A 27493-nucleotide genomic window follows, 5' to 3' on the forward strand; every position below is an offset into this window, starting at 1 on the left:
TGGCTTTCTGTAGATTCAAGCCGTCAAAAGGTCTAGTTTGCTCATATGTGATTCAAAGCAGAGGTTTACTTGGCAGTAAAGAAGTAAACTTTATGACTGTTTAATTCTTTCCAGCTTTTTGGGGGGCGATTTGAGATTTGTGATTCTTTTAAATACAAGAAAAATATCTAGTGGAAACATTGTTAGTGTGAAGCTGACTGTGATTAATGATTCTGATGATTCTGTTTTCTGTTTCTACCATCCATTAATCCATGGCCAGCTGTCTGTGTATTTGGACAAGAGCTCCCATCAAGCCCTCATGGCTGCACTGAGGGAAGCTGTTACCCTGCAACAGGAAACCTCCTGATTGGACGTGCTGTCAATCTAACGGCCACCTCTACTTGCGGCCTTAATGGACCAGAGCGATATTGTATTGTCAGTCATCTGCAGGTCAGTCACACACAAACTCCTGAATGTAAAGTGTAAAGAGCGAATACAAAGAGCATACCCACATTCATTCTGAGCATGAATTGGGAATAAGTGGTAATAGCTTCTCATTATATTTGAAGATCCAGGTAATAACAGACCACACAAGTACATCGTTTTCTTCCTTTATTTGAATTTACCGATTGATTTTTCTACAGCTGTTTTTTTTTTATATGCACTCTGCTTGACTCTCACTCATCACATTGCAATTTCCCTCACAATACATGGCAGACTGAGTAGTGCAAAGAAAAATGAGTTGGCATGTCCTGTCTATAACACATTCATCCATCTTCATCGTTCCCTCTGCACTACTCCATCTTCAATTGTTCATTTGTCTGTTTGTTTGCAGCCTTGTTTCAATGAGCAACACTCGCTGCACAGGCCCCAGGTGTAGATACACAAGTCAGCCACACCTTCTTTACCTATATGCTTTCACCTCTCTCTTTCTCTTTTTTGTATGTGTTTTTTTTTTTTGTGGAGCTATGCTAATACACATGTATATGATGCGGATGTTTTAGTGAAATAAAGCAGCTGCAGTTATTCAGGACAAAATGATGTTATAGTGTTCATTTCTGCAACGTGCAACTTTTTTTTTTCTGTTTACAATAATACGTCTCCCAGCATGTTCACCATGCTGTTGTCGTTTACGCTGCCTCCATTCATGCATTTCCGTTCGTCTGCATGTATGTGCCTGCTCTTCCTTTGCCTCAGGGTAGGAATATTCACCACATTCAACTTCCAGCTCAGCAAGACAGCCTTCTACTGCAGTGATAGGAAAGGTATAGGGTTCAGATTGTAATCAGTCACAGTATTTAATGTGTGTTTATGCTGCTTGTGTTTTTGACTCAGTGCTTTTGACTTTCAAGTTCTGTTTATTATTCATTGTTCTCTGTTGATTGTTAGCTTGCTCTTCATTTCTTTTGTTTTTATCACCCCTCAGCTGTAAAAGGCTGGTGGAGTTTTGTTTTCGGGCCAGTGGCTAGGATACCTATGTTTGTAAATCCAATAACTTGAGAATGAGGTGACGTAGGAGCTTCAAATTGATATCATAGCGGCATCTACTAAAAATCTCTGAGAAATCTGCATCTCAGCGACTACTAGGAGGCTTGGGTGTAGCACTGGCGGTTCTTACCCAGGTTTTCTGTACTACAATGGTTGTTCACTTCACTTTTTCTTTATTTTTATTTCTGTTGGCTGTAAAAAATCTTACAAATTGTATTTTTCTCTAAGAGTTAAAATATGATCCAAAACAGGACACGTGTTTGATGACCTTATATAAAATTTGTACATAGACAAATTCTCTGTTTGTGTCAAGCGGCGGCTGTGTAAAGGCAAGAGAGGACCCAAATGCACGGCTCTAGACACACGGGGATGAACTCAAAGGCAGGTCTTTTTTAACAGGAACATAAGAAGTCATACAAACACTATACTGGGAGCAACTAAAGCTGAGGCGCTGGGAAGACACGGTAAATGCACACAACCTAGAGGGACGACGCAACACAGAACAAAGGGACACTCTGACATAAATACACAGAAGGTAACGAGGGAAGTGGGAACACACGGGGAACACAGCTGAAGACAATTACTCATGACCGAGCAGGGAGGACACGAAACTGAAAATACTGACACCAAGATGTGGACCTTAAACACAACACAGTACACAGAGATGAGCACAGAGAGGCAGAGAGAGAGGCAGAGAACAAGGATGAATACGAGGGGATGAGGAGAACACAGAACACAAAGGACGGGAACACAGTACCAGAACAAACACCACAATAAAAGCATGGACACAGGGGGAATCCAAATACCAAACCAAACAATCCAATGGACATAAGGAACAAAATACAAAACTACAGGAAAACTAAGAACACTGGGTCAAAATGACCCAGGACCATGACAGTTTGAGTTATGTACTGTATGTCCAGGTGGAGACACAGATCCCTTTGAGGAAGGTATGAAGGAGCATGAGGGCCAAAGAAATTAAATGAAGTACAATAATAAAATACATTTTAGTTTTTTGCACGTTGAAATGAATTTCACTGGATTTTTAAGATTGTAATCTTTTCAAAATTAATATAAATTTTGATAATAACATTAATATTTCCATCACCTCTTTCATTGGATTGCATAGGGGGAATCCCTGGATTACCTTAGCAGGTGGATAGCCAACTTTGTGTGACTGCTTATTGTGATTGCTGAGTTTAGTTTAAGTGAATCCAGGTAACAGAAAAATACCCTTGTCGTGTTGAACTTGTGTTGTAGTACAGGGCCTTGTTCATCATTTCCCGCCGAGCTGTGCTTTATTTCTCTAAAAATGAACACTGGCTAGTGTATGTGTTAGTTTAAATTGCTTCAGTTGCGCTTTGTTATTCATTGCACTGTTTGTCCACTGTTGAGTTCCCTTTTTATCTTCTGTTTGGATATGTAGGCATTGTTTTTCTTTTTTTGTTGGATTACTGCCTCAAAAAGGTTTATTTATTATGCTTATTAATTTGGGTCTACCTTCGGATTACACTGTTCCCACTTTGTGTCATTGAAGATTCAAATGCATTTAGGAGCTGCACGCACACCAGTTGTATTAAAGACTTTCAGAAATTGAGAAGAAAAAGGAAGAAAGTCATAGAGAGAAGATTGTGTGCAGGAGAAAGGATAATATGAATTTCACTTGTGGGGCTGAGGTAAAAAGAAACACAAATGATGAATCAAAGTGGTAGTTAATTTTAAAAAAGTAAAACAATCTCTGCATTATAGCAAAACAATGTTATCAAAACAGCATCAAACCTAGGTGGGTGCATCGCTGACCACGACTGACTAATTAGTGATAAATATGAGCTGATCACAGGGAGTGAGGCTCGCCAGCTACAGCTTTAAAGTGTTTTTGAAATGTGTTGTCCTTACATATGGACCAGGACGCACAAAAGAATTAATTAAATACACCATTAAATAATTAATTAAATGTGGCAATAATTAATTAAAATTGGAATTAATTAATTAAATAAATAGTTATGATATATGTAATTAATTAATTATTGACACATTTAATTAATTATTTATGTATTTCACATTTTAATTAATTATTGACACATTTAATTAATTAATTATTGACATATTTAATTAATTATTTATGTATTTCACATTTTAATTAATTATTGACACATTTAATTAATTATTGACACATTTAATTAATTATTGACACATTTAATTAATTATTTAATGATATATTTATTTATTTCATTTTGGCAGTCCTGACGCCTGGCTCTCATCATGAAATAATTTTATCTGTCAGCCTCACCCATCAAACTCAGGGGGCGGGGTTAACGCTGATCGAGTCAAAACCATTGCTTTGGCCTGGTGGCCATTGTTTCTAGCACACAACAACCGGCATGTGGAAGCTAACAGAACTGAGCTTTGAAAAACCCTGTTTGTGTGTTACCAAATACCGTTTTAATATTTTTTTAGCCGAGAATGTAGTGGTTTAATCTTCATGTGTCTGGTCGGTTTGTCAAGATACAGCCTCTTTGCAAAAGTGTTTCGATGATTTCGGAGATGTCGTCCCAGTCTCACGGCAAAGCGTGGGATAGACCCGCTCGCCTCGCAAGCAATCCCACCGACAAAGCGCAGGCCCCGGTACACAGCTGTAGTAACCCCCGCTGACTTCTTTTACTGAGGTTATATTTATCGGTGTTTTATTTCCTGATGTTCTTATGTGTCCTACGTGTTTCAGTCGCCAATTCTGAATTATAACTAACATTAAAAACATGTTGTGGTGGGGCGTGGTCTGCGGGGCCGTGCGGACGCACCTGCACGGCATCCGCAATCACGCCCGCCGTGTTAAAACACGGGGACTCAGGGGTTGGTGGTGGTGTGGTGTGATGTGAATCAAATAAAGTTGGCTCTGAACGTCGCTCTGTGGTCCCGCCGTGCCTTATTCATGCCACATTGGTGCCGAAACCCAGGAGGCGGCATGGCGGGTACCTACCAGAGCCAGGAAAGGAAAGAGCTGGCCGAGATGGTGGCCGAAATAGCGGCCACCCAGCGGAAGCAGGCGGCGGAGGTGCGTCGCCAACAGGAGGAGCTGCGGCAGGAGAGCGAACGCCACCTGGGGAAGATGGCAGAGCTGGCAGCGCTGCTCTGGGCCTGGGCGCCACCCCCACAAGTGTGTCTCGAGGACAGTGGAGGAGCCGTGTGGGTCACCTCGGCAGCCGGAGGTGGTGGACGAGCCACGCGGGGGTCCGAGCCTGCCGGAGGAGGAGGAGCAGCAGCCGGGTGAAGGGCTGCTCCTGCCGGGAGCGGTGGAGGAGCCGCTCCAATCGGAGGCCGAGGACGAGGCGGGCGAGGGTCTACACCTGCCGGAGGCAGAGGAGTCGCTCCACCCGGAGGGGGGCGAGGGGCGGTGCCTGCTGGGGGCGGAGGCGCAGTGCGGGGAGCCGCTCCAAACGGGAGTGGCGGAGGCGGTGGCGGAGCAGCTGTGCGGGGAGACGGAGGTCCCTGCTCCAGGGCAGCCTGTGCAGCCGGAGTTGGAGGCAGAGGAGCGGGACAGCCCCGCTAGGCCGGGGATCGGCGGGCTGGCTAGTCCAGCCTCGCTGCCACCAGTCGATTCTGCGCGCCTGGCGTCTGCCCAGCCGCCTGTGTGCAGGAGCACACGGCCATGCCGGTGGGGCCGTGTCCGCTTGCTACGCGGCCGACCTCCGGACCAGCTTCGCCGTTGCCGCTGGATGCGCGGGCGGCCACCAGAACGGACGCTTCCCCGTCGCTTGGTCGGGGGCTGGGGCGCCGATGTGTAGGGGCCGAGTCTCGCCCCAGGTCGCGGGGGGGAGTAGGTTTGGCCGGATCACTCCCCGGCCTCAATCGGGCGATGGGGGTATGTGGTGGGGCGTGGTCTGCGGGGCCGTGCGGACGCACCTGCACGGCATCCGCAATCACGCCCGCCGTGTTAAAACACGGGGACTCAGGGGTTGGTGGTGGTGTGGTGTGATGTGAATCAAATAAAGTTGGCTCTGAACGTCGCTCTGTGGTCCCGCCGTGCCTTATTCATGCCACAATGTTTAAGGAGGAGAGAGAGCAAATAAATCTGTTTAACATCTGATCTTTGGGTTTTTGTTCAGTAATCAGCGTGACCTGTGTATAAACACATAAAAGAGATAACGTTGGTGTTTCCGTCATGTAGTAACTGCTGGCTTTAACTGTACAAAGGTTGTTCGACACTATGAAACACATACAGACTTCATGATGTTCGGCTAATATTTTTATTGTGAATATTAATCATGCTGACCTCGCTCTGTACACCACGCAGCGAGGTCAGCATATCCACGATATCCTCAGCTCCATGAGTTTCCCAGCTGACTATCTAACTGCCAACTATTCCAGAGACGTGAAAATATACAGCATAAAGAAAAGTGTAAGAGACTCAGCAGCAGATTAGAATTACAGTTATACATTTAATAAATCACCAAATGAATCCAAGAAACGAGCAAACCTGTTCCGACAATTTGAATTTGTATTCCCTCAGCTGCAGACTCGCTGCTGTTTAAATGTTTGAAAAGGAAGATTAGATATAAACAAACGTCAAACATAGACTCAGTCTGCCTTCACATTTGATATGAGGCCAGCACGTATAGTGGCCTCAGCAGGCTATTACTGAAATACACGTGCTATATCATAAACTATGATATAAACAGGGAGGTCCTATTAACATGTTTAGTTTTAAAGGACACCTTCCTGCCTTTAGTCTCATTCATGAGCAGTATTCGTTTTCTTCTAACATCCAGAAGTCTGCACAATGTGTTTCATAGTTTGTAACAAGCCTTTGACAGGTAAACATAACATGACCGAAAAAGCAAAAAAAAAAAGAGAGAGAGAGAGAGAGTGTTGATATAAGAAGAGAAAATTCTCTCAATTATGGAGACAGACAAATGGTTCATTTATGTTTGATGTGTGTTTATTCCTCCCTAAATATCGTCGGTGAAGTTCGCCATGCACGTCAGATTTTCCTGCGCATTTTTATACCTCTGCCAACAGAGAGAGAAAAAAAATCACATTCTAACAGACAGCTGGTGCTTAGAATACAGTTGAATAACTATTAAAAAACAGATGATATTTAGATGATAGTTCAGTCTAACACATGTGCCAGTGGTTCATTAAACGTCTGTGAAACTATGCAGTTATGAAACGTAACTTTAACCTCAGCCAAACCGATTTGCTCAGTTGTAAATAAAACAGCGAAGTAAACGTGACCCGACAGACAGAACCTGAGTGAATGAAGTCCAGCGTTTAACCACTGAGAGCTAAAACTCAGCTGAGGTTTGAAAGCTGTGTGCTGGTGATTGGACATCAGCCGCTGATGAAGCTGTTCGCCTATAAAGTGCTCTGTAAGGAAACAAGCTCCAGCAGCTCTGCGCTCGGGGAAAACACTATATTTACTTATCTTGTGCAGAAAAATGCGCTGACATTGCTTTATATCGAGCACCGGCTGCCCAGTTAAACTGTGACTATCACCAGGTAACGTAGGCCTGTTTCTTGAATTAGCAGCAGGTGTTAAACAGCTGACAGATGAGGAGGAGGATGCATGCAGGTAAACTGAGGGTCTGCTGAGCTGATCGCTGGTTTCGTGAGAAAAATGTCAGCTCGTTCTTTATGTTACAGAAGCACAGAGACACAAGACCAGGCGGAAAGAGACGATCGTTCGGTGAAAATGAGAATCTGCGAATGCAACATGTGGAACACGGAGAGTGGAATATGTAAACAAACCGGTTAATGTACCCCCTCGGTGCGCTCTGCATGCTAACTGTTAGCAGAGCTAGTGAAATCTCTGAAAACATCTGAGCACTTTTGCAAGCATGTTCTATGTTGACAACCTGACCAGACATACGGCGCGACATTCGCGGCTAAAACACTGTTAAAAGTGTAGCTGGTGACAGAAAAACGGGGTATTTTAAAACTACACCACCACCATTGCTGCCTGTGATTTGATCTGCATTCTGGGATAACTGGCTGCCCCAAGTCTACACAAGCAATCGATTATCTAGGATCGACCTGTTTTGACTTACTTTGCACGGCAACCAATCAAATGTTAGAGAAGCTGCATGGGCAGCGTTAACCCCGCCCCCTGAGTTTGATGGGTGAGGCTGACAGATAAAATTATTTCATGACGAGAGCCAGGCGCCGGGACTGCCAAAATGAAATAAATAAATATATCATTAAATAATTAATTAAATGTGTCAATAATTAATTAAATGTGTCAATAATTAATTAAAATGTGAAATACATAAATAATTAATTAAATGTGTCAATAATTAATTAATTAAATGTGTCAATAATTAATTAAAATGTGAAATACATAAATAATTAATTAAATGTGTCAATAATTAATTAATTACATGTGTCATAACTATTTATTTAATTAATTAATTCCAATTTTAATTAATTATTGACACATTACATAGCAATCCACAAAAATAAAAATAAAAAGAATTCACTTCAGTTATTCTCCCACCACTGTCACCAAAACACCCCCAAACCATAACATTTCTATGCTTGCTGGAAAGATAACCATTCTTGTAATGTATGCTCTATGTTATTTTTCCTCTTGCTTATTAGCTCAGGGCCTTCTCATTCTATTTTTGTTATAGTCATTTTGAAGGTTTTGGTTATTACCTACATGTATTAGTCTTTATCTTATAAGACTAAAGGAAAAAAAACCCAACAATATTCTAAAGACCTCCACATGGTATAATGATAGCTGCAGAGGTAGTGGGTTGACGTACCTACGAGCGCTCATTCAATCAAATCATTGCTTTAAAAAAATCAGCACAACAGTTTTTTAGTTTTTCTAAAGTAATTAGAAAAGGCTACTTTATATATATGTGCACATGCACATGTATATACATGTGCATGTGCACACATAAACATCCAAGTTGAAATAGTGTGTATGTGTGAATGGATACACGCACGGTATATCCAGCATGCCTTCTTTTCAATTCTCAGCCGAGTCTCATTAACAGCCATGCTGTTGTTAGCAGCTTAATCGCCCTTGACAACCTAATTTATCAGCTCTGGAATCTACTGTTTCTCTTGCCAACATACCCTCATCATCCCACTCTGGTGTGCCCTCTTTCCCTCCACGTACTCCCCTTTTTATGGCCCCCTCTCAAATTGAGCCCTTTTTTTGCTCTTTCTCAGCATCTCTCTCACTCCCTGGATCTCTTAACTTACTACCTCCCCTCCAAGCACATTTGTCCTTCATCCCTGTTGCTCTTTGACACTCTGCTGCAGATTCTCTGCTCTTATCTGCATCTTTCACTGTCTGCCTTTTTTGAAACCACCCTTCATTCAAACTCATGCCTTTGACCTTGATCACATGGTTTTATTTCTCCCATAATCTCTGATTTCAAGTGTCCACCTTCACTCCTGCCTCATGTGTGTCAGTCTATTTTTTCTTCTTCCTGTACTTTCTCCTCCTACTCCTAGACTTGGACTTTTTTGCAACTCTTTTATGTTGCTTATGCAAAAATTCTGTTACAGTGTTAAGCAAAAAGAGCTTCTTTTTTTTTGTGTGCATTTCATCCCGTAGTAGAAGTAGCCTGAGAACCTGTTAGATCTCCTGTTGTTGATATACTTTTAGTGAAATGTCCTAATAATATTTGATGGTATTTAGTCAGTGTTAAGGTTTTGTTGAAAGGATGTTCTGTTACCTAAATTTGGTTGAAAAGTAACAATCTGTAATCTCCTCAGATGACAATCAGACCGCCTTGGACTTTTCATGTTTGTACATTTAGTACCATGACAGAGAGTTGGCATGCTCCTTCTGATGATGTATGTTGGATTTTTGGCAGACTTAAATAGAATGAGGACACTCATTCATGGCCTCCTTCTCTCCTACTTTCTTTGTTTGATGCTTCTCCTCCCTTTCTTCAATACCATAACCATGAAAGCCTTGCTTTCTATTTTAACAATTGAACTTTTTTTGAACTTAAATTTGTTGTTACTTTTAAAAAGAAAACTTTTTTCTGTTTCCTCAGCAACCAGAGAAGTGTTTTGAGTGCAACTCCCAGCATCCCTACGACCCGAACGTACACTCGAACAGCCACCGCATTGAAAATGTGATCTACCTCACAGACAGCAACAGAGTCAACACCTGGTGGCAATCTGTCCATGGTGTGTGTGTGTGTGCGTGTGTGTAATAACAGTTAAAAAAACCCAAACATGATCAGTGTGTTCATTGTTTGCCTCCATCCTCATATATTTATATGTATGTGTGTCTGTGAAGAATATGTTTCCTTAGATTGTGATGCACTGTATGAATAACCTGGGGACCTCTAGTGATGTGCAGTAATTATCCAGGTTGTCTGTGATGTTAACCCTGTGTGAATCTGTGATGTATCTGTAAGTTTCAATTCATGTTAATATTTCTACCGCTACGATCAGCATACTGTGGACACTTCTAAATCAGTCTAACTCTAAATCAAAGTTTGGACAGCATTTTGAAGACAACTTCACATTTCTTATGTTTCAGCATATGGACCCACTTACAGGTAGGCCAAGGTCAAATCTTGAAGGATGATGAGAATGATAACAAGCGTAGCCACAGATGTCAATAGGCCCATATAAAGTACAGACTTTTCTTACTCCATGTTTTTCTGTTTTCAGAGAAACAGACATGGAAAAATTTCTAAATCAGATAAACTCTCCAGGTTGAACTAACCCCACGTCAATAGGTATTACACCTACACCAGAATAATACATCTAGACAGCAAAATAATACGAAGGCAAATGGTCCTTCACAGAAAGGTTACTGGGTAAAGGTACTGATGCTACATTTGAGTTCCTGTGGGAGTAAGAGCAGGACTCTGGTATTTCTCGAATGAGGGAAATCTGAAAAGAAAAAAGGTAAAGGTCTGCAACAGTCAATCGACATTCATCAACAGTTATTTTCTCCACAGGCCAGGAGAGTGTCAGCATCAGACTGAACCTGGAGGCTGAATTCCACTTTACACATCTCATCATGAAGTTTAAGGTACATGCACTTTTCTTTCATGTGTGGGTAGCTCCATGTGTTGTATACCTCTGTTGGATGTGCAATACTGTATGTGTTTAAGCACGTCAAAGGACATAATTCTTCAGGTGTGTGTTTGTTATGTACACTGAGAAGTGTGGTGGCTGCATTCCATCAGGCAGAAATCCTTTATCTGTGTGTACAGCAAATGAAAGGTTCAGATAAATCTTTCGTACTCTGTCTCCTCAGACTTTCCGACCTGCAGCTCTGGTCATTGAGCGTTCAGCTGACTTTGGCCGAACATGGCGTCCCTACCGCTACTATGCCTCCAACTGTACCAGAACCTTCCCCAGCATTCCTGCCAATGGCTTGCACCATATCAATGACATCATCTGTGAGGAACGCTACTCTGACATCGAACCCTCCACTAATGGAGAGGTAAAAAGTTTAAAAAGTACCTGTAGTAGTAAAGAGGCATGAAGAAGAAGAAGAAACAAAGTTCAGCACTTTTGCTCTTTGTTAACCTTTCTGCATCTTTTAGATTTAAGCCCACTCAAGGACTCAATGTAATTTATACAAAAGTACTTTCTTTATATTCCTATATATAGGAAAATGCACAGTAGGCAGCACAGCGATTTATTCAAATGTGCAAGTAGAAATATGGTGTACGAGGCAAAGAGCTGAGTATTATTTCTTGACGGGCATTCCAAAGCTCTGTTTTGGCTACCTTTTGTTCCATGACAGAGATTCTATTGGTTGTAGATAATCACCACATGAGACTTGTTCCCACTGATTTTCAGTCCAGATGTTATGGAATTTGGCATACCTCATCTTTTCTTCTCTGTTTGCCTTCTTTATGATTGGCCTTTTGACAGCCACCCTTCCACTGAGACCATTTCTGAGGAAATCAGTGACTAGTATCAACTAAGCATCAACTAAATGAATGAGCTAGGGCTGATTGTATCTCTCAGGTCTTGTATCAGGTCTTTGCTGGATTTTTTTCTCTCTATTTCTTAAGGATAAGACTTTCAGATGCTGTTCATCTGCTGTAGATAATGTTTTTTAGCCCTACCACTGATTTTGTCCTTTACTTGACCTATTTGGAATTTTTCATAGCTTTGTGTGTTAATTGCTGCTTGTAACAAAGTATCGAAAGATTTAATATGTGTTGTTTGTTAAGTTTTTTGTTATGTATAGAAAAAACACTGTTTTATTCCTTGATTTCGGTTCCCTTTTGTGTTTGAATGATTCTTAGGTCAGTGTTTAGTGGTTTAAAAAAACAAAAAAATGCTCCTGTGAAAATGGTCATGTACAATGACTCCACTGAAAATGAATGAAATGCACAAAAAGAAAAGAAAGGAACTTTCAGAAAGCCTGAAGAACAATTGTCTCTTTAAAAAATTACAAAAAAGATCTGGCTGCTTGGAAGTAAAGTATAAAGGAATGAGTGGTGGCTCAAGAATTCTGCAAATTACTGCAACTCTAATCTTTTAGAGCAGCTTAGCAGTATGGAGTTTTCAGCAAAGTAGGTTAAATGACACGTTTATAGTGGGATATTTTCAGCCTGCTTCACAGGGCAACATTTGCTGGAAACTGTCGTATGTGTTCATGGTAATGAAAGAGCATGTCAGTTTGGCCCTTACCACTTTACACCATCTACCCAAACGTCATTTATATCTGTAATATGTTTGTAGCTCAACATTAATGCATAAAAATACAATGTTTTGGATGAAGGGCACGATCTGACAACTCAAGTGAAGGTCTTATGATTTCTTCTAAAATAATATAACATGCATTTGGTGCTAACAGTTTGCAGTATGTTTAAATGCTAAGGGTCCCTGGAGAGGACAAATACACCTTTTACATGCTTTAAATTGCAACCAAAACAACTCACTCCTAAAGTTTGTCAGGAATCACACTTGATCAGCAAGCAACTGCCATCTGATTTCATCTGAACCATGGCCCATGTAATTTTCCGCATATAGCACCATAGCACATTTAAGGAAGATGAGAATCTTGCAAAAAAAAAAAAGGGGTGTCTCCCACTCTTCATGTAATATCAGGCCATTATTTTATTTGAAATCATGTGGTCATTTCACAATAAAACCCAGCATTTGCTTAAATGCTTGGTTTGTGTTTCTGGAAATAAGTGAGGAAATGCACTACTGGTTAGACCTCGCTCACGTGGTGGAGCAGGTCATCTGCTAATCAAAAGGTTGGCGGTTCGATCCCACCAGTCTGCAAAGGTCTTTGGGCAAGATACAAACCCCAAGTTGCTCTTCAATGCATCCTTCAGAGTGTGAATGTGTGTGAATGTTAGATAGAAAGAGCATAGAAAAAAGACAAAGTGCTTTGAATGCTCAGGGTAGAAAAGCACTGTATAACAACATTTACCATATAAACATAGCGTGTTTCTTTAAAGCACACTGAGTGGTTAAAAAATATGACTCGAACTTTATAAGCGCAGTTGGAAGATATCAAGGTATATGTGACCAGTCATTGCATATTTTCCATTTTGTGCAAATTTTTGTTTAACATTTGTTGAATATTTATAGAATTTCCTTAATACTGCAGTCTAATGAAAACATCTCTTCTTTTATTTAAGGTTATTTATAAAGTGCTGGATCCTGCCATTCCAGTGAAAGACCCCTACAGCTTAGATATTCAAGGTCTGTGAACACTTTTCATTCATTAAATGCATATAGTATTCTCATATATGTTCCCCATAGAGAGATTGTATGCATGAGGAATTTCATACAGAAAATGCCGAACCTTATTCCTTATGAAATAAGACACCGCATTTTTAAAATTCTGTATTCTACCAAGCTCCTGCTGCAAATAAAAGCTTCAAATGCTTCCTGTCTCTGATATTTGTTTAGCTGAGTCGTCTGGATAATGAAAAAGTCATACTGATGTTCACAGAAAACTTTGCACTTAGAATGGAGTTGCATCAAAAGAGCCACATTTGGACATAATTATGTTTTGACTTTGATGAAATCTTAACCAGAGATAAATGGATTGTGTGAACCATCACTGACCTCACTGACACACATTCATCCCAAACAAAAACTAGCAAACAGTACAAACTGGTGTTGGGAACACTCTGTTTTGTTACCTAGCAGTCGCACCTATGGCAACGTATCCACTGTGTGCAAAGCCCTTTTGATATAGTAGAGGTTGGACAGACATTGCTGATGTTTAGGCCACACCTCTCCCTCATTTTCCCACCATTGTCCACTGTTTCAAAGAACTTGTCATTCTATCCAGGAACCATACCCAAATGTTTCACACAGTCTTTGGTGGTTTAGTAACCAGCACTGTTACTGCATATAAATAACACCACTGGTAAATATAAAGGGTTTGTAGGGAGGAGACAAATCCCTTTGGAGTTGTGTCAGGAATGGCATCTGGCATTAAATTCTGTTAAACCAAACATGCAGAATTACCTGCATGTTTAAAGGATGAATGAAGAGCTTTAGGTAAACACAAAGACCTGTCGTTTGGGTACCCTTTTCAGATAATACATTTAGATATAGATTACATGTTAATACCAGGTGTAAATATTGTACAGTACTTTACAAATTCGTCTTATTTTTCATCAGAATTCATCATCAATCAGTACAATTCTAACATTTACTGTCTCATCACACTCCAGGTTAATGCAGAAAAAAAATGTAGAAAATGTCAAGGAAAAAATGTGCATATTAATGAACTGTCAGCCTCGTTTTTTAATGTTGTTTATCTTGCAAATCTGGCTGACTTTTTAAAAAACATTTCCTTTGCAGATCTTTTGCGCATCACCAACCTGCGCATTAACTTCACAAAGCTCAACACTCTGGGAGATGACCTTCTGGACCGACGCCCTGAAGTCCTGCAGAAATATTACTACGCTATCTATGAGCTGGTAGTGCGAGGGAGCTGCTTCTGTTACGGACATGCTTCAGAGTGCGCTCCTGTGCCGGGGGTCAACGCCAGGGAGATCGGCATGGTCAGTTAGTGGATGATACTGCCAAAAACTCACTGAATCTGTAATTATCAGCATATCCTTTGTAAGACTAAAGGAAAATGGAAAATTATCTTCTTGTTTAAAATAATCAACAGCAGCACAGTAAATCACAGCCTTCTCATTTGCACTGCCCATACTAACCATGTCACTTTTCATCCTTGTCACCTTTCATCTTGCTGTGCTCAGATCCACGGTCGCTGTGTGTGCAAACACAACACAGAAGGCCTGAACTGCGAGCGCTGCCGGAACTTCCACCATGACCTGCCGTGGAGACCAGCGGAGGCGGAGAACCCTCACACCTGCAGAGGTGGGGCAAATATGCACTCCTTCAAAATTCAGATGGAAACATTTGTAGCTGAAATTCTTTCTTTATAGTTGTCAAATGTGCTTTTCTAACCTTTAGACTATTTAAGGAAATAGAGAACAAGCCCTTTGTTGGTACTACCAGCAGCAGCGCAGTCAGCTGATGAAGTCGGCTTTCTGTGACTGTGACAGTATCTGAATATGATTAATGGGGCTTTTTGTCAACCAGTGAAAACATTTTTTCACGTTTCTTGTTTTACAAGATAACTGAGACACTTTTTGGGGGTTTAAATTAAAAATAAATATATGCTAGAAAGATAAATTAAGATGTACAGTGGGGCAAAAAAGTATTTAGTCAGCCACCGATTGTGCAAGTTCCCCCACTTAAAATGATGACAGAGGTCAGTAATTTGCACCAGAGGTACACTTCAACTGTGAGAGACAGAATGTGAAAAAAAAATCCATGAATTCACATGGTAGGATTTGTAAAGAATTTATTCGTAAATTAGGGTGGAAAATAAGTATTTGGTCACCTCAAACAAGGAAAATCTCTGGCTCTCACAGACCTGTAACGTCTTCTGTAAGAAGCTTTTCTGTCCCCCACTCGTTACCTGTATGAATGGCACCTGTTTGAACTCATCATCTGTATAAAAGACACCTGTCCACAGCCTCAAACAGTCAGACTCCAAACTCTGCCATGGCCAAGACCAAAGAGCTTTCGAAGGACACCAGGAAAAGTATTGTAGACCTGCACCAGACTGGGAAGAGTGAATCTACAATAGGCAAGCAGCTTGGTGTGAAAAAATCAACTGTGGGAGCAATCATCAGAAAATGGAAGACATACAAGACCACTGAAAATCTCCCTCGATCTGGGGCTCCACGCAAGATCTCATCCCGTGGGGTCAAAATGATCATGAGAACGGTGAGCAAAGATCCCAGAACCACACGGGGGGACCTGGTGAATGACCTGCAGAGAGCTGGGACCAAAGTAACAAAGGTCACCATCAGTAACACACTACAATGGCAGGGAATCAAATCCCGCAGTGCCAGACGTGTTCCGCTGCTGAAGCCAGTGCATGTCCAGGCCCGTCTGAAGTTTGCCAGAGAGCACATGGATGATACAGCAGAGGATTGGGAGAATGTCATGTGGTCAGATGAAACCAAAGTAGAACTTTTTGGTATAAACTCAACTCGTCGTGTTTGGAGGAAGAAGAATACTGAGTTGCATCCCAAGAACACCATACCTACTGTGAAGCATGGGGGTGGAAACATCATGCTATGGGGCTGTTTTTCTGCCAAGGGGACAGGACGACTGATCCGTGTTAAGGACAGAATGAATGGGGCCATGTATCGTGAGATTTTGAGCCAAAACCTCCTTCCATCAGTGAGAACTTTGAAGATGAAACGAGGCTGGGTCTTCCAACATGACAATGATCCAAAACACACCGCCCGGGCAACAAAGGAGTGGCTCCGTAAGAAGCATTTGAAAGTCCTGGAGTGGCCTAGCCAGTCTCCAGACCTCAACCCCATAGAAAATCTGTGGCGGGCGTTGAAAGTCCGTGTTGCTCGGCGACAGCCCCAAAACATCACTGCTCTCGAGAAGATCTGCATGGAGGAATGGGCCAAAATACCAGCTACTGTGTGTGCAAACCTGGTAAAGACCTATAGTAAACGTTTGACCTCTGTTATTGCCAACAAAGGTTATGTTACAAAGTATTGAGTTGTATTTTTGTTATTGACCAAATACTTATTTTCCACCCTGATTTACGAATAAATTCTTTACAAATCCTACCATGTGAATTCATGGATTTTTTTTTTCACATTCTGTCTCTCACAGTTGAAGTGTACCTCTGGTGCAAATTACTGACCTCTGTCATCATTTTAAGTGGGGGAACTTGCACAATCGGTGGCTGACTAAATACTTTTTTGCCCCACTGTATGTAGCTATGCTGGGCTACTCTGGTGTCCAGGAATAAAGATATAAAGCTAGAAATTTACTTTATAGGTCACCTCTAAAGGAGATGGGAGAAGCTAATGCGATGTGATAGTTTTTAGGGTATCATTATTATTATTAGGACGCCACCCAAAAAAAGGGTGGTCAGAATGGTATTCATGTTCCTCTAAATCAGGGGTTTCAAAGATAAGCCCAAAGCCTCCAGACAGCTAGACAGCTTCGGACATGTGATAGAAGGCATCGATTTCTGACTTTTTACTGTGTTGTCATAGCTTTTATAGTTTTTCCTACTCGTAAAGACCTCCCCCGTTCCCTTTGATACTACACCAAAGTAATAACAGTTAAAACACAGAAAAGTTCCCGTTTTTTCACTTGGTACTGTAAATTTTTATTTTTTACAATGACAAGTTTTTTTTATTATAATTGCTACCGTAACTTTAAACATTTATGGATTTTTTTGCTGACAGCTTTCTTTCATTACTACAGCAGCATTTTTTATCATGTAAAAAAACTGGACTTCTTTTTTACGTTAAGCTGTTAAACATTTAGTTAAACATCTTTACACTGACAGATGGGAGAGTTTTGCTTTGTGACCCAAGACATAAAATAAGTTTGCTCTAATTGCTCTTTAACTGTTCTCATTTTGTTTTTGCCTGTTTCTGCAGAGTGTAACTGTAATGGCCACGCGGACCACTGCCACTTTGACATGGCAGTGTATATGGCAACGGGTAATGTTACTGGAGGAGTTTGTGATGACTGTCTGCACAACACTATGGGACGCAACTGTGAGACGTGTAAACCTTTCTACTACCAAGATCCAAACAGAGATGTTAGAGATCCACGGGTTTGTATCTGTGAGTCTCTCATACCTTGATTCTCTCCTTTGGTACAGAAATTCAGTACTGAGTATAAAAAAGGAATTTTGCTCTGAAACATAAAATTTTCCTGTCATTCCTGTCATCTTTTACCTACAATCTCCATCATTCCTTCACTTAAGCCTGTGACTGTGACCCAGTGGGGTCATTGGAGGGAGGCGTGTGTGACACCCACACCAACTTTGAAATGGGAATGATTGCGGGACAGTGTCGCTGCAAAGTCAACGTGAAGGGGACGCGCTGTGATGACTGCAAGGAGGGTTATTATGGACTCAGCCAGAATGACCCTTTGGGTTGCCAACGTATGTGTTCATCTGCCGCCAAAATGTGTTTGAACAAAAGTAGATATCTCAAATCTTTATGTGCATTCATGTTTCTGTGTCTTTATTCATCAGCTTGCAACTGTGATCCTCGTGGCATCATCGTGATGGGAGCTCCTTGTGATCAGATCAGTGGGGACTGCTCCTGTAAAAGATATGTCACCGGCCGCTACTGCAACCAGTGTCTGGTTAGTAACAGTCGTTGTTCTGTCTCTCAGGTTTCATCCTAAGCTCATGTCCAGGTTTGCTCAATAGCAGGCCTTGAATGCATGAAAATCTACTCTGTGTAGATATTCCAGTGCAGTCCAAGAATAAAAATAAGGAGGTGAAAGTGAGGATCTTTAAATAATGCACTGGAAGATGTTTGTCTTTGACTTGTTAAACTAATGGGGCCATATTTTAAAATTCTGTGTGGGATCTATACCTAAACCGTGCGTCATCACAGCAATTTTGTATTCAGCAATCGGACTGAATCTGAACTGGCCGACATGATTGCATTAATCGGCTATATGCACTGGGCTGTTGTTTAAAAAGACACTTTCAATAGCGCTATTTTCTTGCTGTTATTTTGGTAAACTTGGCCTGTGTAATGACAGAGAATACAGTGCAGTGAGCTCTTTGCAAGAGTTGAAACTGCCTTCATTTACAGCCTGGAAACCTAAACATCCATATTATTAGATGAGGTGACCAGAGAGTGTGTGCGCTAATAAAACACTGAGTGGAGTTTATGTCTTGATGCATGCACAACCATCCAGGTTAGGAAATCCCAAAAAGTTGATTCTGTTCATGTGGATGTAATGTTTTCAGTGGGAGAAATGTTTTTGTCACTCATCCAAGTGACTCCTTCAGTCTCTGCTGACTGCAGATTAGCCATGGATCACTAGCACGATTACAAATAGAACTCCTGCTTTGACTGTTCATGATAAAGCAGCAGTGTACAAAAAAAGTGTACATGAACTGTGAAAAAAGCTAATTGTGAGGTTTGTGTTCCTCCTACAGCCTGAATACTGGGGCCTTAGTAATGACCTGGCAGGCTGCAGACCTTGTGACTGTGACTTTGGAGGAGCCTTCAACAACAGGTAAAAAGATTTTGTATCGTCTGTGTTCTGCTTTTAAGAACTAAGCATTCTGTAAATTGCAAGTATTTCGTTTAGATGCAAAAAGCATCAAGTGGACACGAAGTGAGGCTGTGACTCATTCAGTCTGATGGTCTGTGCAGACAACAAATAGACAGGAGATTTCAAGAACACCAGTAAAAGGCTGTCTACACATTGTTGTATGTGATACTTAAAGGTGCATGATGGAAACCGGCCAGTGTGACTGCAGGAGGCACCTAATTGGCCGGCAATGCTCTGATGTGCAGCCCGGGTATTTCTGCGCTCCGCTGGACTTCTACAAGTATGAGGCCGAAGATGCCACCGGACACTCTCCTGCTGACCCCGTACTGCCGGTGAGCACAGCAGCATGGTGCCGTGTAAACCACTTATTCACATTTACGATCATTGGCTCATACTACTAGGCTGACTACGTCAAAACAACACACTGTAGAATCTAACTTCAAAAACGTACATTTTATTTGAAGAAGCGAATGGGGGTGGGGTGGCTATAGCTCAGGTGGCAGAGCAGGTCAGCCACCAATCAGAAGGTCGGTGGTTCGATCCCAGGCTGCCTCCTGGCTGCATGCCAAATATCCTTGGGCAAGATACTAACCCCATGTTTGCCTACTGGTGGTGGTCAGAGGGCCTGGTGGCGCCTGTGTCCGGCAGCCTCGCCTCTGTCGGTGCGCCCCAGGGCAGCTGTGGCTACAATGTAGCTTGCCATCGCCAGTGTGTGAATGGGTGAATGACTGAATGTAATGTAAAGCGCTTTGGGGTCCTTAAGGACTAGAAAAGCGCTATACAAATGCAGGCCATATTGTAGAAAAATGCTGAGCTTACCCCAAACCCCAAATGAGTAGATGCAAAATTCACTTAAAATCATAAGCTGGGGAGAGCAAGCCATTTGTAAAGTTTAAGGAAGGCCATTGTGCAAGCATAAACCTAGAACTTAGACGTGTTTGTGTCTCATGCATGCAGCAGGTTTGAAATACTGATTGATGGTGGAGAGGTTATGTAACCGCTTTTCAAGAAGATGGTTGTGAGCTCAAAGTGAGAAAAAGCATGATTAGCTGCTGCAAGAAGACACATGAGGTGTTAAAACACACAAACAGATCTTAGTAGTAGCCCTAAATTTGACAAATTCATAAAAGCGCTTGAAGATTTTAACCTGGGTTTATAAAAAAGGACTGCTGCTGATTACAGCTACGTTATAGTTTCTGCATCTGCTTACCCATTCAGGAGGATTGGATTGTGTGTGTGGAGTCACTCTAATCCAAGAGGTATAGTTCCATCTTGTAACCCCTAATAAAGTTTCCTTTGGGACCTTTTTGTTTGTGTAGAGAACTCCTGTCATATAGAGGGATCTCTGTCACAAAAATTCATTAATTAAATGGACACGACTTTAATTAACAGGCTTTTTTCTTGTTTTAGCAAGAATGTGATACATGACGACTGTATCCATGGAAGTATGTTCACATAGTGTGGCTTTCAGTAATGAGCTGTATGATCCAACATGTTCACTTAGGAAACCTCAAAGGTCACCGATCACTTACAGTATCTCTACGTAAAAGACACACACATCTCAGCAAAAGGTCAGAGTCTCTTCTTCTGCCTGTCTTTTGTATTTTTTGGAAACTGTGTGAGCAAAAGAAAGATTTCACTCACCATCAAGCATCAGTTAATTATCCTTCATCACATTTTTAGCTTTTTATTAAGTTTTTCAATTATCCACAATTGGAAACAATGACCAGAGTAACTGGCTACAACAACAGCTTCTGCTGGTGAAACTGGGAGCCCTGAGTACTTTCCACCCAGACCTGTGTCCTGTTCCTGAGTTTTGACAGAACTTGCAACCGGTTGCAATTTCCGCATGTAAATGGTTCAGCTCTTTATCCTTTCAACCACATCCAAGGGTGCGTGGGAGCTTGCCGAACCAGTCTGCATGTGTTTTGTGGGCTTCAAGAAGGCTGCATTTCTCAGTATGTCCTGTGGAGGAGTGTTTTGGTTTCATAGAACATTGAACTAATTTTTGGGAGCTATCCCAAAATAAACATGGCTGGTGATAAGTCAGCCTCTTTCTCAGTGGAATGGGATTTCACCAGAGCTGCTCTCTGCTACCACTTCTGTTTATTGCTTTTATGGAGAAGAATGAAAAAGATACAGAATTTCTAGGCACAGCCGAGGTGTAGCGGGTGGTGAGTTTGGTGCTCTGAGGAGTTCATCTTTGCTTTTTGCAGATGATGTGGTTCTGTTGCCTTCATTGAGCCATGACTTCCATCTTGCATTGGAAGAGGCTTCGGTTTGTAGTTGAGTGTAAAACGGTTATGATGTGAAGTCTGAGGTGATGGTTCTCAGATGAAAAGGGTGGAGTTTCCACTCCTGGCTCGGAGCAAGTGGCTGCTGTAAGTGGAGGAGTTTATGTATACTCTACATCGAGAGGGCCATTTGAGATACTTGGACCATCTCACTTGGATGCCTCCTGGGCATCTCCTAGGTGAGGTATTTCAGTCATGTCCTAACAGGAGGAGGCCCTGGCATATACCCAGAACACTCTCGAGGGTGTCCTTTGGCTGCTTTGGGAACGCCTCGGCCTCCTGTAAAATAGCTGAAAGAAGTGGCCGAAGAAAGGAAAGTCTCTGCTTAGACTGCTGCCCCTGCAACCCAGACGGATGGACCGGATAGGACCAGACTGATCACCAGACTACAAAAGGGTCCCCCCATCCACCCTGTTTCAACAAGGAGATCTTGTCACTGCGACAAGTCTGTTCCTGTAATCGGCAACTAATTTTACATGCCTATCAGACTCCATTCTTCTTCACATCACTGTTTTTGTTGTTTACCACGTGTTTGTACCCACATTTGTACATTTGTTGTCCACTGTTTCTGTCTTCTGCACTCACCACCTGCTGCCATCCTCCTCATTGTTAATAGACACACAGCATACAATAGTTCCTCCTTTAGCCCTCAGGGCAAGCTGCAACAGTCCTCACTTACAACATCACAGCTGCAGGAATGTAGGGAAAACTTCAGTGACTCAGGAATGTTATGAGAAGAAATGTGAGACACTAAACAAGTGAAGATATTGCTTGAACAAATAAGGGTTGGTGTCTTTAAGTTGTTAAAGTTGCAGGATGGTGTAGAATAAGCAAGATGTAGTCAAAGTGCTGGATCTCTGTGTAGGCCTTCACAGCTGAAGTAATCCATGACATCGCTAGACCAGATCACAGATACCGACATGTCACAATTTATTATTGCTGTACAACAAACAGCACACACACAAAAACATCTCACATTTTTCTTATCATTGTTTCTCTCTGTTACACCCCAGCAATTTGAGCACAGGAGACGAAACCAAAGTGAAGGTGTTTTGACGTTTTGCTAAATGTTCTATGCACGAAAGACTCAGATCATTTCATCTCAGTTTGATAACTTTTGATAAAAAACATTTTTTGTTATTTACTTGCTTGTGAAAATTTGTTTGTATTTGTGTGGCGTATATACATTTGACACTGTTGAAGATGGGATGGTGTTTTTTTGTGTTTTTGTGTGTGGAGAACTAGAAATAAAAATGTTATTTTCCTTAAACAGTCAGTTAAAAGTCAAATCTCTCCTCTTCTCTCCCCTCCAGGGCCAAGTTCGCCAACAAGCAACTAATGACTGTGTTCAGCACCTCAGCAACCAGCTCAGGAGGCACCGGCGGCACCGTAACATTGCCAAGTCGCAGCAACATCAGGCAGCACTGAGACGTATTCGGCAGCTTCAACAAACAGTATGATTTTTGTTTCTTTTATTGACTTATTCATTTAATTTTTGGTTTGTGAAGACCCCTAATAGGAACAGCTCACCACTGTACTATGCCTCTTTATACTGAGGTGTTTCTGTTATTTAGCCTATGCTTACTGATATAAATTGCATGGAAAAATAAAAGAAACAGTCATTATTAGACTACAGCCTCCAATAAGACTCTGCAGTTGTATCAGGAGAGTTAAATAGCAGAGCATTACTAATGTCTACAGTTTTAGGCGTTTGTGGTCATGTGCACGTAGACCACTTTCCAAGTGGACGTCAGTTTGCCTAATTAAAAGCTTAACTGTCAAATCAATGATATCAGCACAAACTAGTCAACCTGAAAAAAGAGTGTGGGGGTAGTGGGTACAAGACCACCAACACTGGGACAGATTAAAGAACAGGAATCCCAAAAGAGTCAAAAACATAATGAAAAAGTATTCTTTATTATTTAATTTTAATATATCAGGTCTTGTATTAACAGATGGTAGACTGGAAGTCAAAACAGAGTTAAAGAAAGAATTACTGTTGGAATAGCAACGTGATAATAATACTGTTGTAATAACACTGATGGGGACACCGGTCAAGATGATTTACATTTATTTGGTAAGCTTTGGTAATTTTAAAAGTTGTTTTATGAGACTTTTTCATTCCACCGACCTTTAATTCAGAGCTGCTGGCAGGAAGTCAGTTATGTCAGTAAGAGGAAACAGAAAATAGCACAAGTATTGCATAAAGTAGAAGTGATAATAGGTCAAAAAGAAAGCCATGCTTTGGTGATGTGTCTTTGTTATTCAGCCGGATGTGAGGACCGTTCATAGAGAGCACACTCTCAGCCATATGGTGACATGGACAGGACCTGGTTTTTCCCGTGTTAAAGATGGCGCTGGTCTGGTTTTCACCATTGATAACATACCCTATCCCATGGAGTATGACATCATGATCCGCTATGAACCTGAGGTGTGTGAGTATGGAGAGAATATGATGTTTTTTGTTTAAAAAAAAAAAGCAAAAATAGAAGTAAAAGCCTTTTTCCTTTTGTGTGTAGTCTACAGAGAACTGGGAGGCTGTTGTTAGTATTACATCTGTAGAATTGCCCTCCAGTCTCCGGTGTGGAAACCTCCTACCTACTGAACAGCTCTACACTGTCACTTTGCCACACCACAACAGGTAACAGGACCTGAATGAATGCATGCGAGTGTGCATGGGGTTTGCATGTAATCCAGAGAGGGAGCCATCACAGCCAGTATGTTTGCAGGATTTGTTCAGGAAAAATTGCATCATTACATTGTTGTAACTGTAACTTGCTCTCAGTCAGGCTTATTCCACTATACCAGGGGTCGGCAACCTGCGGCTCTTTAGTCCTTATAGTGCGGCTCCGCGTGGTTTGGGAAAATAAATTAGTAATAAACAAGTATTTAGCTGAAGTGGATTTTATTTATGTTAGTTCTTTTTTAACTTGTAGTTCTAAATTGGAAGATTATTGTGATATTGAAATATAAAAATAAAAGAATATTCTATTATTTTTTCATCGCTCAAAATAAGCGTCACACTCGCGGAAGCCGGTATACCCGCCGAAACGCCGTGCATTTATCCAGACTTTCAACCCCAGGTAGGCCAATTATGGATCTTCGGATCCACATTGTGTCAGCAGCTGTTCTCCACCGTGAACTATGTTAAAACCAAACACCGCTCACGCCTCACAGATGACAGCTTACAGTCACTTCACTGTGCGCAGAGGTTCAGGAGCAGAAGTGCCATTGTAAACATATCACAGCAGACCCGACGATGTTTGCATGAACACGCTTTTCAGCATCTCTTTATTGACCACTTTTCACACACAGTTGCTGTACGCATACAGCCGGCTGTAGCTTTTCAGCTCACAGCCCGACACATACCAACACAACAGCACAGATAGCACGGACGTTAAGGCGGCGAGGCGTGATTGCGGGTGCCGCTCAGGTGCGTCCGCCTCCCCTGCAGCGGCGCAGCAGACCACGCCCCGCCACACACCTTAAACTGGTAAAATGCATATTTAGGTAGAATTTTGCAAACATTTATTTTTCTTTTTTGAGCAGCATAGTGCTTTTTTTCCAATTATTTTTTAAAAGCCAGGTCCAAAAGCCCAAAGGCGATATAAGGATGGCGGCTCACAGCAGTTTTTGTTTGCTACATGGATCATTTTAGTTCAGCTGGGTGTCTTTCCTTTTGTTATATTTCTTTAAGAGTTCAAAATATGTTAATTACATAAATAAAATGTAATTTCCTCTGTAGCACTTCATGGATTTCATAAGTAACACACCTTAGTTGTTCACACAGAGCATAAGAGTAAAACACTATATATACACAATGTTATATTCATTTTAGATGTCAAAAAGTATTTGCGGCTCCCAGTGTTTTCTTTTGCGTGGAAACCAGGTCCAAATGGCTCTTTGGACGTTAAAGGTTGCTGACCCCTGCACTTTACCCTCCTGCAGTTTTTGGGACAGTAAGTTTCAGGACTCTAATAAGCAACCATCACTTTAGAAATAAACAGCAGCACAGAGCGCCCACTCATTGATAAAATAATTAACCGCAATTAAAATTGTTTATTTTCCAACACTGTGCGCTAAATCACCAGATTAACAATTTTCTGTCATTTTTACAGCTATGTTGCATTTTACTGGTATATTTTTATAATCTTTATAGACTTTATCACCATTTGATAACATCTCTGTAGTGGGTGACACTCGCAGGGATCATTTTCTGTGGGATAAAATTTATATTCCTTTGGAGGAAGGTCAGCACTTTAGACTGATGACTGCAGAGTCAAAGTCATAATTCTTCATTTATTTGTATAGAGAAACGGAGGAAACATAAACAGGGTATAAGTTAAAATGCTCAAAACTGAAATGGTTTAGCTTTTCTGCTGAAAAGCATTTCAGAGTTTTAACTCATCTGGAACTAAGACCCTGCCCGGATCTGGCACTTCAACCGGAGCATATCACAGCTTCCTTTCTCTCCCGCAGTGGATCTGTCAGCTAAAACCAATTAGTAAAGTGAGACCAAAACACAGACGCAGGAGTTACAGCAAATATGGGTAGCTCAAGTCAACCCTGGTATAAAATGCTTGTTCTAAAAAACAACAGGAAGCAAACTGGCATGGTACTGTTCTGTAGTTTACTTTCATATTGGGTGTTTTCTAGTCACTAAAAGCTGTTTTAACTGCACAGCACTAAGCCCTGTTATTGATCTCGTTTGCCATGCTGTTTTCAGAGAGAACCACATTTATAAAACCAAGGCTCACACTGTGTTATTTTGATTAGCATCTATCTCTCTCCCTCATGCTCTCTCATCAAATCTGCAAATTTCTTACATTGTTTTCTAATTTTCTGCTTTTAAAAGTCTTTGCTTAGAAATTAACACATTGTTAGTGTTAGTCACCAGAACTTTCTACTCCTATCAGTGCATTTATTGTGATTGTGACCCAATGCTAATTTGTCCTACTTAGTAGATTTGACTCTAAAACTTCATATGCTGTCATAATAACTTCAAGGCACAAATATGCCGACATAGCTGGACCTTTGTGAATGTGCCTGTGAATGACAACCACGATTTGTCACTTCACAGGCTTTGTTAATGTTGCCTCTCCACACATGAAATGAGAGTGGAAAGTAAAAGTAAGATAAAGTATAAAATATATCTATCATTACATGTTCTTTCATGTTCAATGTGTTCTTACAGATACATCCAGATGCCCAGACCATTTTGTTTTGAGCCCAGCAATCGTTACGTGGTTACAATCAGGTTCCAGCGTCATGGCGCCACACACAGACATCTCACTGCCTTCATTCTTATTGACTCGGTGAGCTAAGACTGGAAGCCTTCCCCTTTCATTATGCCCTTCTCATTCAGAAGTGCTGGAAGTTGACATCACCATGGCTTAGTGGGCTTTGGCTGTGCTTTTACTAGTATGGCTGTTAAGTCTGAACATGGTCCAATTGAGCTGCAGCAGTGGGTGGCCTGTGGGGGTGTTGCTTGGTGTTTTGCACCATCACATTTCCCCCTAGTGGTGGGACAATCCAATTGCAGTAACAGAAGTTGCGAAATGATTGTACATATAATAATAATAATAATATACATTTTGATTTAAGAACTTAAGATCATTTTCTTATCATTCCTGTTTACATTAATTGATGTAGCTGTCTCAAAGCTTTCTTTTTTCGCCCAATAGCTGGTATTGATCCCTAAATACATGGAGCTTCCTGGGTTTCAAGGTAACACACCAGAGTCAGAGCAGCGTCAGGAGGAGATGATCCGCTACATGTGTCTTGATTCCTTTATGATCACTCCGATGCCTGCACTGGCTGAGATGTGCTCTAAACTCATCTGCAGTATTTCTTCCATTATTCACGACGGTGCCCTGCGTAAGTAGACACAAAAACACGAGGATGACAAATCCATTCAAACTCAGCACTGTTTTAAATGATAAACATTTCCTTTTGTGTATTCCATTTATTCATATCTGCTGTATCCAGCCTGTGAGTGTGACCCTCAGGGCTCCCTCAGCGGTGAGTGTGACGTTGTGGGAGGTCAGTGCCGTTGTAAACCCAACGTGATTGGCAGGCGCTGTGACCAGTGTGCCCCGGGGACCTACGGCTTCGGTGTGAGCGGCTGCACTGGTGAGTCTGCCCACTGATCAGCTCAGTCTGTCATA

At 41.5% G+C, this 27493-nt stretch overlaps 1 protein-coding gene across 2 annotated transcripts in view; it reads left to right on the forward strand.

Moving 5' to 3' along the window:
• lamb2l (laminin, beta 2-like) overlaps window positions 1-27493 on the forward strand; it is a 59980-nt gene that overhangs the window by 22675 nt on the left and 9812 nt on the right. For both annotated transcript variants that reach the window (XM_026154316.1, XM_026154315.1), the window contains exons 3-20: window positions 260-429; window positions 9483-9618; window positions 10404-10477; window positions 10706-10894; window positions 13062-13125; window positions 14242-14444; window positions 14649-14769; window positions 17385-17573; window positions 17717-17896; window positions 17990-18102; window positions 18914-18993; window positions 19208-19364; window positions 22640-22780; window positions 23596-23757; window positions 23846-23967; window positions 26521-26641; window positions 27011-27203; window positions 27315-27458. In XM_026154316.1, the coding sequence (XP_026010101.1) occupies window positions 260-429; window positions 9483-9618; window positions 10404-10477; window positions 10706-10894; window positions 13062-13125; window positions 14242-14444; window positions 14649-14769; window positions 17385-17573; window positions 17717-17896; window positions 17990-18102; window positions 18914-18993; window positions 19208-19364; window positions 22640-22780; window positions 23596-23757; window positions 23846-23967; window positions 26521-26641; window positions 27011-27203; window positions 27315-27458 (2559 nt within the window). The remainder of the gene's footprint in view (window positions 1-259; window positions 430-9482; window positions 9619-10403; window positions 10478-10705; window positions 10895-13061; window positions 13126-14241; window positions 14445-14648; window positions 14770-17384; window positions 17574-17716; window positions 17897-17989; window positions 18103-18913; window positions 18994-19207; window positions 19365-22639; window positions 22781-23595; window positions 23758-23845; window positions 23968-26520; window positions 26642-27010; window positions 27204-27314; window positions 27459-27493) is intronic.

This window comes from Astatotilapia calliptera, chromosome 20 (genome assembly GCF_900246225.1).
Source record: "Astatotilapia calliptera chromosome 20, fAstCal1.2, whole genome shotgun sequence".
NCBI lineage: Eukaryota > Metazoa > Chordata > Actinopteri > Cichliformes > Cichlidae > Astatotilapia > Astatotilapia calliptera.